The sequence below is a fragment of the Aulonocara sp. 'chitande type north' Nkhata Bay genome, linkage group LG13 (assembly GCF_057382095.1).
Source record: "Aulonocara sp. 'chitande type north' Nkhata Bay isolate Kocher_YH1m ecotype deep benthic linkage group LG13, A_spYH_male_GT1.1, whole genome shotgun sequence".
NCBI lineage: Eukaryota > Metazoa > Chordata > Actinopteri > Cichliformes > Cichlidae > Aulonocara > Aulonocara sp. 'chitande type north' Nkhata Bay.
Genome location: NC_141356.1, coordinates 12,827,815 through 12,840,158, shown reverse-complemented (window position 1 = coordinate 12,840,158; position 12,344 = coordinate 12,827,815). Strand labels below are relative to the sequence as shown.

Sequence of the window (12,344 nt, the reverse complement as noted above, 5' to 3'; positions counted from 1 at the left end):
GGTATGAAGGTCGAATTCAGTAAATGAATCTCAGCATCATCATCTTGATTTTAAATTAATCTCTGCTGCATTTGGTGTAAGCTGCCTCTCACCATGGAACTGCAGCCACTGTGCACCAGTCACACACACTGTTCTCTCCTTTTTTTACTGTTTGGCCACTAGATGGACACGTGGGACTCCAAGTGGCTCAGAATCATACACAGCAGTAAATGTGAAACTGCAGCTCAATCTGCTCAGTCACTGAAATGTGTTGCAATTAAGTAATCCACATTTCCATTTACTGTTGATGGTGATTTATGTTACTTTTTAATTCAGTAGGTTTGTTATGATATCTCAGAAATGCTAATCCTACGATAACAAATAAAATATAATCTATATGGTAACGTGATAGTCACGAGCCTTGAAGCCAGTCATGAGCGAGCCTCTTATTTTTATCATACCATTAGACATGAACCTAAACAGGAAGTCATTAACAGGCAAGCAACATTTAAACTCAAAGCCTCTGCACAGTAGACACACTGTGTAAGCTGCACCCCTCTGGTACAGGTCAGGCATCCTGGGTTTTTTGTCAGACAGGTTCTGTATGATATGTTCATTTCAGAATATTTTCTTTAACCATAAACCACAGTAATTCCAACCTGGTTCTGTCATGGTCCTGGTCTGGTGACCCAGTCCATGTGTTTTTGAGTGTGGTTAATATTTCTTGGTTTTGTATCAGTTATGGTTGTTGTTACTTTTTAGTCTCTGGGTTTCAGACTGTGTTTATTGGGTTAAAAGGCTATTCTAAGTTAGATTAGTGTCACAGTCCTGGGTTTTTTGACCCAGTGTTTTTGTGTTTCATAGCATTTTGATATTCATTGTTTATGTTTTGTTATATTTAGTCTTCTTTAGCACCTAGGTTTCCTAGTTTTAGTTCTTTGTTCATGTAGAATCACTGTGCCATCTCGCCCTGTGGTAAGTTTCCCTTGTTGATTAGTGTGTCTAATTTGTCATGTCTCATGTCTGCGTGGTTTATGTTGTCAAGCCTGTGCTGTCATGTCTGTCCCATCATGTTTCCTGTTTTATTTTGAAAGAGTCTGTTTTTTGTTCATTGTATTTAGTTTTACCTCCCTGTCCCGTCATTAGGTTCATGTGTGTCAGCTGTGCCCTCATGTGTCTCCACTCCCCCTGATCACCTCATGTCTGTATTTAAGCCTCCCTTGTTCATTGTCACGTCGTCTGTGTTGTTTCCTCATGTTTTCATAGTTCTAGTCATGCAGTTTTCATGTCTTATGTCTGTTTCATTCCCCCAGTCACAGTGTGAAGCTGTTCCCCATCCTCTCATTATTCTGCCTGTGTATTTAAGTCCTCAGTAGTGATGGCCAAATGAAGCTTTCTGAAGCACAGAAGCTTGTATTGAAAAACGGTTCATTACTCGAAGCTTCTCAACACAGTCCTCTCTGGTGACATCTGGTGGCCAAAAATATGAAGAGCAGCTTGAATCCACAAAATAAAACCAACCGCTTCATTATGATTGCCCACTCTACTGAGTGGAATCCTGTCTGATATTGGGCCTCCGTTGTGTTGCTTTGAACGTGTATTTTTTTGGTGGTTAAGAAAATGTGTTTTATTCATTTAATAAATAGTTTTGACCAGTAAACTCTCCTTGTTTAAATATGCACCATGGTGTGGTCTTTCTTTGCTTGTGACTTCTTGATGTTGGTAAATACAATAATTGAAAAATACCACGTTACATATATATACATATAATAATGTAAAACACATTATGGAGTATGCTTCCGCTGTGAGGTCTTGCCTCCATGCAGGTATGCAATTAATCGCCGGAGGGGTGTATTTATAAATAATATTATATTAAGGAAATTTTCCCAGACATATTTTTGACCTGGGGGTAGAATTGATTGTGAAATGGAAAAGGAAAATGCTTATGAACTTGCAAATTAAAAACATGATGCATTGACGGTAACCCTTTTTCATTTTTATTTAAAAAGAGAATTTGTTCTAGTGTGCGATGGCCGACCCTGTTCCTTTTCGTGGAGATAATTTCTCCTGCCTTAAGGAAAATCCCTTCACATGGAACAGAAGAGGCTGGAGTGCAGAGAAACTGGTAGAGATGCAGTTATACAGTCTAACTGGGCCCCACAAACTATCAGCTAAAGAGAATAAAGAAATTCAATTGCTGCACATTTGGCAGACTAACATTTTCAGATTAATTAAACAATAAAATATATATTTTTACAACTGTTAAGTCTAATTGTTGAATGTTGCCATTGTGTTTCTTAAATTTGTATAGTCTTAGTTTAAGCAGTAGGATCAAAGCTATTCCTTTGATCCTGACCACCTCTCCAACCACTCTGTACTGGGGGAGGTTTTATTGTAGATACATCCTACCTGAAAGATCTTTTTCTTTTGATGTAAGCTTCCTGCGTTTACGACCCTTTGGTCAGCAGGAGGCCACACACACACACACTCTCACATAACACACACACACACACACACACACACACACACACACACACACACACACACTCTTACAGAAGTTCACACATATACATTTACATACAGTGCCTTGTCTATGTAACCAAAGGGGGGTTGCAAGGGGAGGTGCTTTGTAAACTATTGTTTGAAGTTTGTCAATAAAAGGCAGCGAGAGGAGGCCACCATTGGGGTCATTGTCGTGCTGGACACAGATGAGAGGCCTCCCTTGCGCAAGTAGTGGATCGATCGACTGTCTTGTTTTCTTCATGATGAATAAGTCTCTAGAATTAGCGGGGTTTGTGGAAACACAGACCCAACAACAACATTACATGTAAAGAATCAAGTGGAAGTTTTTCTAAAGTTATTTAATGATATTTATATTATGGAAGCAGATTTTTGACATTTTACCTTTTTCCCGTTTTCAGATATAATAAACACGCACAAAACAAAAGCAAACGGCCAGAACACAAAGCTGGAAAACCCACCCGATTGACAAAAATCAACTCAAAATTCTCCCACACAACAGAACCTCCTCTATTCCTCGCTGGCTCCAAATCTCTCAGTAGAATGATCAGTGGTTCGCTATCTGTCACCATCAAAACACTCCACAAATCCCGCGAATGATTCGCTTCCATTGAATCAGATGCCGAAGCAGTTAGGTTCTAAATGAAGCTTCGGACGTCACTGATCACGTGACTCTGGCCAAACGAATCAAGCTTCGACACAGTGCTTCTGAAGCAGTGTGTTGATTTTTTTGACACACGCACCGGAGCTTCAGCTTCAAGCGGACCATCACTAGTGTCATGTGTAGTTCCGTGGTCCCATGTCACGTCATCTATGACCAGTTAGAAGTTTCTTAATTGCAGTTCATGTTTGGTTTGTTTCTTTAGTATTCATGTATTTTGTTTTTAGTTTGTTTTTTGCCAGCAATAAAGCTGCGGCCTTTGGTTAAGTATTCTGTCTCTGAGTCCTGTGTTTAGGTCCTGACCCAGCCTGCCACACAGCCCATCATGACAGGTTCATTTCTGAATCGAAAGCCCACAGCTGGTATTAACATCAAAATGAATGCAGTTTTCATAAATGTATAAGCTTTGCACTGCACTTTGCACTTTAATATAATGATCTTTGTGACTTTGAGTTCCTACGAAACTTTATCTTTGTGTTTCCACTGAGTTAAAACCCACAGACACATCAGATGAGAGCAAATTAACTTGCTGATAACATGTTTTTTTTAATAGATTTATATCTTCACTGAAAGCCAATGTGCTCAGAGACTGGAGTCTTTTACTGACAACATTTAGCCTTTTACTCATGCACAAAGCACGAGTTTGCTTAACCTGCATCAGTGCATAGCATTTGCACTGTAATAGCAATCAGTTCAGTTAGTTAAGGTTTTGCTAAAGATGCAACATTAAAGAAAGGAAACCTGACTGATGACAATAGCTGTAAATGTAAAATAAAATACAGTCTCAGTAATGAGTGGCTCCACTGTTATTGTTGATCACCAAGTCGTGAATAAAGCCACACAAAGGGCATTTACTGTCAAAAACTGTTGTCCCTTTTTGTAAACTTTCCTTGCCATCCATCCCCAAAGGTTCTCAACTGGATTTAGATCAGGGGAAGCTGCAGGATGGTCCAAAATAGTGATGTTATTCTCCTGGAAGTAGTCCCTTGTCCTGCGGGCATTGTGTACTAAAGCATTGTCCTGTTGAAAAACCCAGTTGTTACCACACAGACGACGGCCCTCAGTCATGAGGGATGCTCTCTGCAACATCTGGACATAGCCAGCGGCCATTTGACACTCCTGCACCTCCGTTTTTCCACTGAAGGAAAAAGCCCCAGGCCATTATGGCGCCCCCTCCACTATGGGGCGTAGAAAACATCTCAGGTGGGGTCTGCTCTGCTTGTCATACCAGTAACACTGGAAACCATCAGGACCGTCAAGGTTACATTTTTTCTCATCAGAGAATAAAACTTTCTTCCACCTTTCAGTGTTCCATGTTTGGTGCGCTGTTGGAAAGTCCAAACAGTCAGTTCTGTGGCGTTCAAGGAGTCGAGGCCTTTGAAGCCGTTTTTTGTTTTTGAAGCCCTTCAGTCTCAGATCCTGTCTAATGGTTATGGGGCTGCAGTCGGCACCAGTAACGGCCTTAATTTGGGTCGACGATTGTTGGACAGCCAATTGGATCCTCCGGCTCAGTGCTGGTGAAATTTTTGGGGTCTTCCACTTGGCCTTTTTGTTCCATAACCCTCAGGATTATTGAAAAAATCCAAATCACTGTCTTACTGCGTCCCAACTAAGCAGCGATGGCACGCTGCAAGAGACCCCGCTTATGCAGTTCAACAACCCGACCACGTTCAACAAGGGAAAGTTTTTTTGCCTTTGCCATCAGAACGTCATGACAGTGTGATTACCTGACAGAAAATAACAATGAATCCACATTTTAAGTTCATTTTGTTAACATTTTGTTAAAATCCAACCATGAAAAATATGACTTTTTGCCATTTTTCAAATGGTTTTAAACTTTTGATTGGGACTGCATAATAATAATTTAGAGATTCTGAATTATTTGACCGCTATCTCACTTTTAGATTTTACATATGGCTTTCTTTTGACCCCCAACTGCTATATATCATTAAAGGTGTTCCTCCGCCACTGCCTCGTTTGAGTTTTGGACGAAATGCATTCTGGGATATTGCATTTCGTCATTTAAAGCTGATTGGAGACCAAAACAGCCAATCAGATTTTTTTGCATCCAAGTCTGTGATTGGCTGGTTGTGTGGCACAGATATAACGGTGTACAGAAAGAGTTGAGCGCGCACGGGCAGAAATGTTGAGAGCGCGAGCAACACATTGCGAGCGAGCGCAAATGCAAAAACTGAGCGAGAGGGGCTGCTATTGTGTGTGTGTGTGTGTGTGTGTGTGTGTGTATGGATAATAGCAAACACTGAAATACATTTTTTGCACGCAGCAATGAATTTTGTTCACTCAAATTTAGCTTTTCTTCGCTCAAAATCAATTTCTTCTCAAAATACAACCTGCAATTTTTTTTTACGTGTGCTCAAACTTTTTTTTACGTGCGCTCAGAATAGTGGCACAAAAATAACGCCATACCTATTAGCTTAGCACAACAACAACAACAACAAAAAGCGCTCTCTCACCCAGGAAACACACAGTCGCAGAGAGCGTGCGTCACCATGGCAACCGTAACGCTGCCGCCTGGAACAACAGAACACAGCTGTCAAACAAAACCCAAAGTCCTGACCCGCCACAATATGAAACAGGAAAATACCGCCGTGTAATCCATTTATTTCAACTAAGTAACTGTATTCTAAATACCACCTTTTTAAACGGTAACTGTAACGGAATACAGTTACTCATATTTTGTATTTTAAATACGTAACGGTGGTACATGTATTCCGTTACTCCCCAACACTGCTCAAGAAATATTCATATATGACTGAATATTTAAATGTGATGTGAATTCTCTGTCTTAAGCAGAGATGGGCAGTAACGCGTAATCTGATTACTTTTTTCAAGTAACGACTAAAGTAAGGGATTACTATTGCAAAAACGGTAATTAGATTACCGATACTTTCCCGTAGGAACGCTGCGTTACTGCGTTACTAAAACCGTTATTTTTCTGCGAGAGTATCTCATGACAGTGACGTAAGCGAGTGCGACGTTTGTGACAACAGCTGTGTGCAGATCAACAATGGATAATATATCGAGTGCGGGAGAGAGTTTGAGCGTGCAGCGTTTAAAGCGTGGAAGTACTGACCTTACTTTGAGTTTGATTCCATAAAAAGTGACCAAAACATTAGTGTCCGTTGTGCGTGGGAAGAAAACCCCTAAATAAGCACCGAGTAGCTACGACATAATGGGAAACTCACAGAGAAACTCGCAGATTCTTCCACTGACCGTGGCACACCTGCACCAGGGTAAACCTCCGCCTGCCCCACTCCTGCTTTACAGGTGAAAATAGAGCAAAAGGACCGCTGAGTCTTTGACTTTATTTATTTTCTGCTGTGTTTTACTTGCATCTATTTGAAAGACTGAGTGTAAAAACAAAAAAATATTTTATTTATGTGCTGGAATGTGCAGAAAATAGGTTTAAATGTTAAACTAATTTCTTCCAGTCAGAGAATGTTGCATATAATTACATTTTTGCTTGATGCATAAAGTTAAAAGATTAAAACTAATAAAACAAATTTTAAAAAGAGACTTTTCCATTTGATTACATTTTGTATGATGGATTATGCAGAAAAAGTAGAATTGGGCTGAAAGATCTATCACTTTATCACCTCTCCAGGTTGTAAATCGTGTTTTTAAAAAGTAATGTTGAAAATCACCCAATTCTTTGAATCTTTGGGCTGAAGGAAGGACAATACTCGGTGTATATATGCTCAATCAACAATCATTTATTTCCATACAATTCAACAGTCAGAGCATTACAACGTCCGGACGGGAGAGATGCCTGCAGAGGTTCGACAGCATGTCTCAAAATGGTAGCAACTTTCACAGACTTTTATAGCTAGTACCAGCCCCCCTCTTTGTCATAAAAGCTGCATCTTCACATGTTTTTCTAATTCTTAGCGAGCCTGGCTCCTGACCTTGCCTCCCTGTCTTTCTGTATGAAGTAGGAAGGGGGGTAAGGAATGTGGTTTTATCTCTTCTGCCCAGACACCTAGTCTCCTTCTTACAGCCTTCTTCACATGATTCAGCAATAAAACATTTCAAGAAAACAGTGTAAGACATTCACAGCTGATCCAGGATACAGAGTGATGCACATTTATCTAATGAACTAATATGTGAATATGTTCTGTTAACTCAAAAGTATAATGAGAACTAAACTACATACAGCTCACACACTCTATATTAAAGGGTATAATGTGATCTACAGCAGTATTCTAATTCAACTACTTTGATTACATATATAAGGTAACATATAATAACAGAATAATCTAATAGTAACTAAGTAACTAAGTAATTAATTACTTTCGAAAATAAGTAATCAGTAAAGTAATGGGATTGCTTTTTTGGGGAAGTAATCAGTAATTACTTACTGATTACTTTTTTCAAGTAACTTGACCGACACTGATCTTAAGAACAACAAAGGAAATGGAATGACGTGATCTTAAAGTTTAGACTTTTTGTTAAATCATGTAAGTCAGAGATAGTCCAGGCTTCTAAACCCATCTCAGGTGATCAAGTACCACAATCGAAAGGAGAGCTGCCCGACTGATATAATTTGACCTGCAAGGTTCAGATTTCTTCATATCAGGGAAAGCAAGAAGACACCTGGATTGAGACCAGGGATCAGGATCAGGGACTTTTTTTTTATTAGAGAGCCGAAACTAAGGATCATGGGTGCATAAAGAGATGCAAAGTTTTTAATAACACGTGCTGCTGTAGCATCAGTGGGTAGATCAGAGGAAATGCAAATAACCTTAAAGAGTTCCATACAAAAATGAATGAGAGATGGTATAAATAAAAATTCAAATTCAAATTTAAAAAGTTACAAACATTTGGATACATTATTTGCATGTAGAAACAAATGAATATTAACTGGTGATCATAATTACAAGGAAGGGAAAACAAAACACTTTTAAAATCTCGATGAAAAAACAATTGAAAAAGAAAAGAAAAATGTGTTTACTACTGGAATACAATGAGTGTTTAAAAGTGATTATAAAGTAATTTTGAAATTATTTACACATGGATAGCTGAAGTGAGAAAAGCGTGGCTGAGATGCATCAGCTGTTGTTTGCTTCATTTATCAAAAAACTCTGACACTCTGATATCAACTCTTCCCCCTCTTTTGCTCTCCTGACTCTGTTTTCATCACCACACCTCTCACTGCTGCCGTCAGTCACACCGATGAGCACAGACATGCCAGCAGCCTGTCAATGCGCCCCTGCCGCATGAAAAGACACAAAACTAAGTCCACAAAAGGACAGAGCAAAAAGAAGATCCAATTGATTTCAAAGGGAATACGTTCATTATGAAAGATGGATATGGGAATCATCAGTACAAAGTACTTAAAGAACAACAGAATTAAAATTCCTAGACTTCGACGTTTCTCCTGAGTGGGCACTGAGGTGGCAGCAGGCAGGGCTCTGAAGGTCCGAGCTAAGCAGAAGATGAAGAGGGGGCCAGGGAGGGCAGCATAAATACGTAAATGTATGAACTGATGTAAAACTATGGCAAGAGGGAAACTGACAATACAAAAAGCCCAGACCAGGACACAGAGCAGCACAGAACTCTTAGGTTGTCTGAGGCAGTCCAACAGTGGGAGTGTGATGAAAAAACACCTGCAACACAAGAGAGACACAAATTCTGACTGTCATAGTACAAAAAAAAGGTTTATGACTGTGAGGATTCTTCACAGTACAATATGATGTTCATAGAAATGCACGAACGCACACATTAAAAGACAGAGAGGTACCTTTCCAGAGCAATGCACACCTTGAAGTAAAGACCGACCATCTCACACAAGTTGTAAATAATACCACTCATGCTGCTTTCCACTCTTATGATCCAAACGATCATTATGCAGATCCGGATTAGATTGGAGAGGAGGAGGTTTGTGTAATAGATGACAGGGACCTGACTCCTTTGCATCTGATGGAAAAATTTATTATTATATTACATTACACATTGAATCTAAGGGACTATTTACTTCATTTACTTACCACACAACACACGTAGTAGATGATCAGTACGGTCAAAGGAAGGCAGACACACACGTAAATCCACATCACCACTTCAAGGAAATATCGCTCATGTTGATAACATTTTGTTATCGTATTTGTCACTATGTATGATCCAAGATGTCTGATGTAAAACACTTTTGTGAAGCACACAGGTGGTGGTAGAAAAAACAAAACAGCAGGTTAACATTGTTCTTATGTTGACATGAAATTGTGGATGAAACTGATAAAGAAGAAGCAAAACCTGCTGAACTGATGTAACAAATCATAAAATAATTTAAAAAAGGACAAAACAAGGAAGAGCATACACAAGAACGTGTCTGTACGCCTGTAAAATTAAGATTAATCAATATATAATTAATATAATAACTTTAAAGTCAGGTAAAATCTACCTTTCATTATTTCAGTTAACTTGTTTAAATGTGAATAAAGGTGATTCAGAAATTCCTTTTAAATTGTTAACAAATAAAGACAAAAACACCTCTATATAACTTTAAATAATCCTCATGGATATTTTTTATTAGACTTGTGGATAAAATAGGCAATTCATTTCATATATTGACTTCAGCAGGATCAAACACCTGTCCTCTTTAAAACTGTATTAAACAAAGACGTGAACACAAATATCTTATTTTCTCTGTCAAATAAAAAGTACAGTAAAGCTGCACATTTACATCCTCTGCATTCACACAGAAGCTCACTGCACGCACAAAAGAAAAGTTGGTAGTACTATGACTTCCACATGCTGTCTGAAAATGCTGATTTGTTCTAATTATAAGCCAGTTTCTTCATAACTATGTTGCTCTTCAAGTAGAAATAATATGAATTAGTATAAGCTTTGCTCTTACTTGTCTCAGGACTGCTTCCAGCTGAACCAGTGGGTGAAAACTGCAATATGACGAATTTGTCTTGAACGAGGAAATTGTGGTAACACTTTATGGACTCCACCCTGTACTCACTGGTGTTCACACTGACAACAGCCAGTCAGGATAAACTTAAAGCTTCTGCACCATAGACACAGTGCTAAATGCAGTGTGTGTACACACGTTTAGCTTAGCTTTTCTAAAAACTGCAGTTGGCAGTTTATTTGAAACCATGTTTGTGACTTTATGAACTCTTTACAAGTTCGATCTTCCTTTTTCCACTACAATAAAATTTCACAGACCCAACAGAGCAGGTGATGTGGCAGCAAACACCAAGTTGAGGCGATCGTGGCTCAAGAGTTGGGAGTTCGCCTTGTAATCGGAAGGTTGCCGGTTCGAGCCCCGGCTTGGACAGTCTCGGTCGTTGTGTCCTTAGGCAAGACACTTCACCCGTTGCCTACTGGTGGTGGTCAGAGGGCCCGGTGGCGCCAGTGTCCGGCAGCCTCGCCTCTGTCAGTGCGCCCCAGGGTGGCTGTGGCTACATTGTAGCTTGCCATCACCAGTGTGTGACTGTGTGGGTGAATGGGTGGATGACAGGTTGTGTAAAGCGCTTTGGGGTCCTTAGGGACTAGAAAAGCGCTATACAAATACAGGCCATTTACCATAACATGGGTTTTAAATGTGCAATCTTCAGTGTGAGAGCACTTGTGTCAAAACAAGTCTATAGAACATTTCCACCTTTAACACAAGCACAACTACACAAAGCAAAAGGACTGATACTTACATAGTGCTCTTCTGCTTTATTTGAACACTCAAAGCACTTTTTTACAAGCCTCATTCACCTAGTCTAACACCCCCCCCCCCCCCCCCCCCCCACACACACACACACAACTGATATGTTCATCTGTTATTAAATCATTTACTCAATTATTATTTATGAAGTCTTTATTTATCCTCAGCCAGGTGCTGATGTCTCTAGCCTCACATTTCCTAAAACACAATCACCAATAGTGCGAGTTTGTTCCTCAGGGAGTGTGTCACAGAGTGGGGAAAAAGTGGTTAGAAACATGAATTGGTTGGTGGTGTGCCGGGGATCTAACTCGCTACTGGATTTTCCAGGCAGGTCTACAATTACAGAGTGCAGTGCACCACAAAGGAAATACACCAAAGACAAATGATTGAATACATATCTAACAAGTTACTACCAAAAAAAAACAAACAAACTGTGGACAATTTATTGTCCCTCTTCAACTGTAAACACAGAATAGTCAAACAGATTCACCGTCACACAAACCTCTAAAACACCATCCTATTTTCAACCCTGTGTCTCCATCTAGTGGCTAAAAAATGGTGACGGTTCAAATGTTGTCACATCTTTCTGCTGACAAAGATAATGATTTCACGGTTTACTATATCATCTTTGGTGTTTTTAAAGTTAAAGTTAGTTCAACCAAAAATGTTTTTTCCACGATTTAAGGAAGAGATAAAACCACCTGGCCCTACAGAACACAACCCCACCCAACACGAATGAAAAAAGTTGACAGTGACATAAAGCACAGAATAAAATGGAATATGACCAAACTTTTGCAAGAATAAGAAAATATAGATGTATACTTAACATACAAAACTGAAGTTACTATAGGCCACAGGTGTCAAACTCCAGGTCTCGAGGCGGTGTCCTGAAACCTTTACATGTGACATGTGACTCAATAAATCAGAGGAAATACAAATGTTACTGTGAGAAAACAATTAATACAATTTTAAACTGAAATTGAAAAAAAAAAATCCCCACTGGCCCATCTTTATCCTTCTAGATTGGGCATCCTGTGCAGGATCTTTGCTGTTCCTAGAGATGTTGTTCCTGGGATCTGTTGGAGGCATGCCCCCAGTTTTAGGGTCACTCCTCTGGGTGCTCAGATTAAAGTTTTTGATCCAATTCCCCTAGTGTTACCAGCAGTGGTAGCACAATTGGCCTTTGGAATTTAAAGCCAATTCAATTTTTTTACTCATTTTCTTTAGTCAATTTCACCTCTGGGTAAATGTCTTCCTTAAATAGAAAAATAGGGGCAGGCAGCACTGCTGCCAAGCCCCTTCGTTTAGAATGAGTCTGATTTACTAAAATATGTACAATCGTGCACACATTTCCTAAATCTGACAATGATTTTATGCACAAATTTTACGTTCCATACACATTTTAGTGAATGAGGGTTCTAGTGAAATACATTGTTTGCTTGCTTTCTCAGCCTCTCTCCTGCTGTGTTCTCCTCTTATCTCTTTTCCTTTCCTTGTTGACAT

General features: G+C 39.4%; 1 protein-coding gene across 1 annotated transcript; it reads right to left on the bottom strand.

The window, feature by feature from the left end:
• Nucleotides 1–7,828: 7,828 nt before the first annotated feature.
• LOC147315813 (uncharacterized) lies at nt 7,829–11,930 on the bottom strand. Its single transcript, XM_086260175.1, has 5 exons — nt 11,842–11,930; nt 10,035–10,156; nt 9,169–9,323; nt 8,922–9,097; nt 7,829–8,787 (listed from the first exon to the last, which is right to left on the bottom strand). Exons 1-5 carry the CDS (start codon nt 11,928–11,930, stop codon nt 8,346–8,348), a joined length of 984 nt encoding a protein of 327 aa, XP_086116301.1. The 3' UTR covers nt 7,829–8,345.
• Nucleotides 11,931–12,344: the final 414 nt, after the last annotated feature.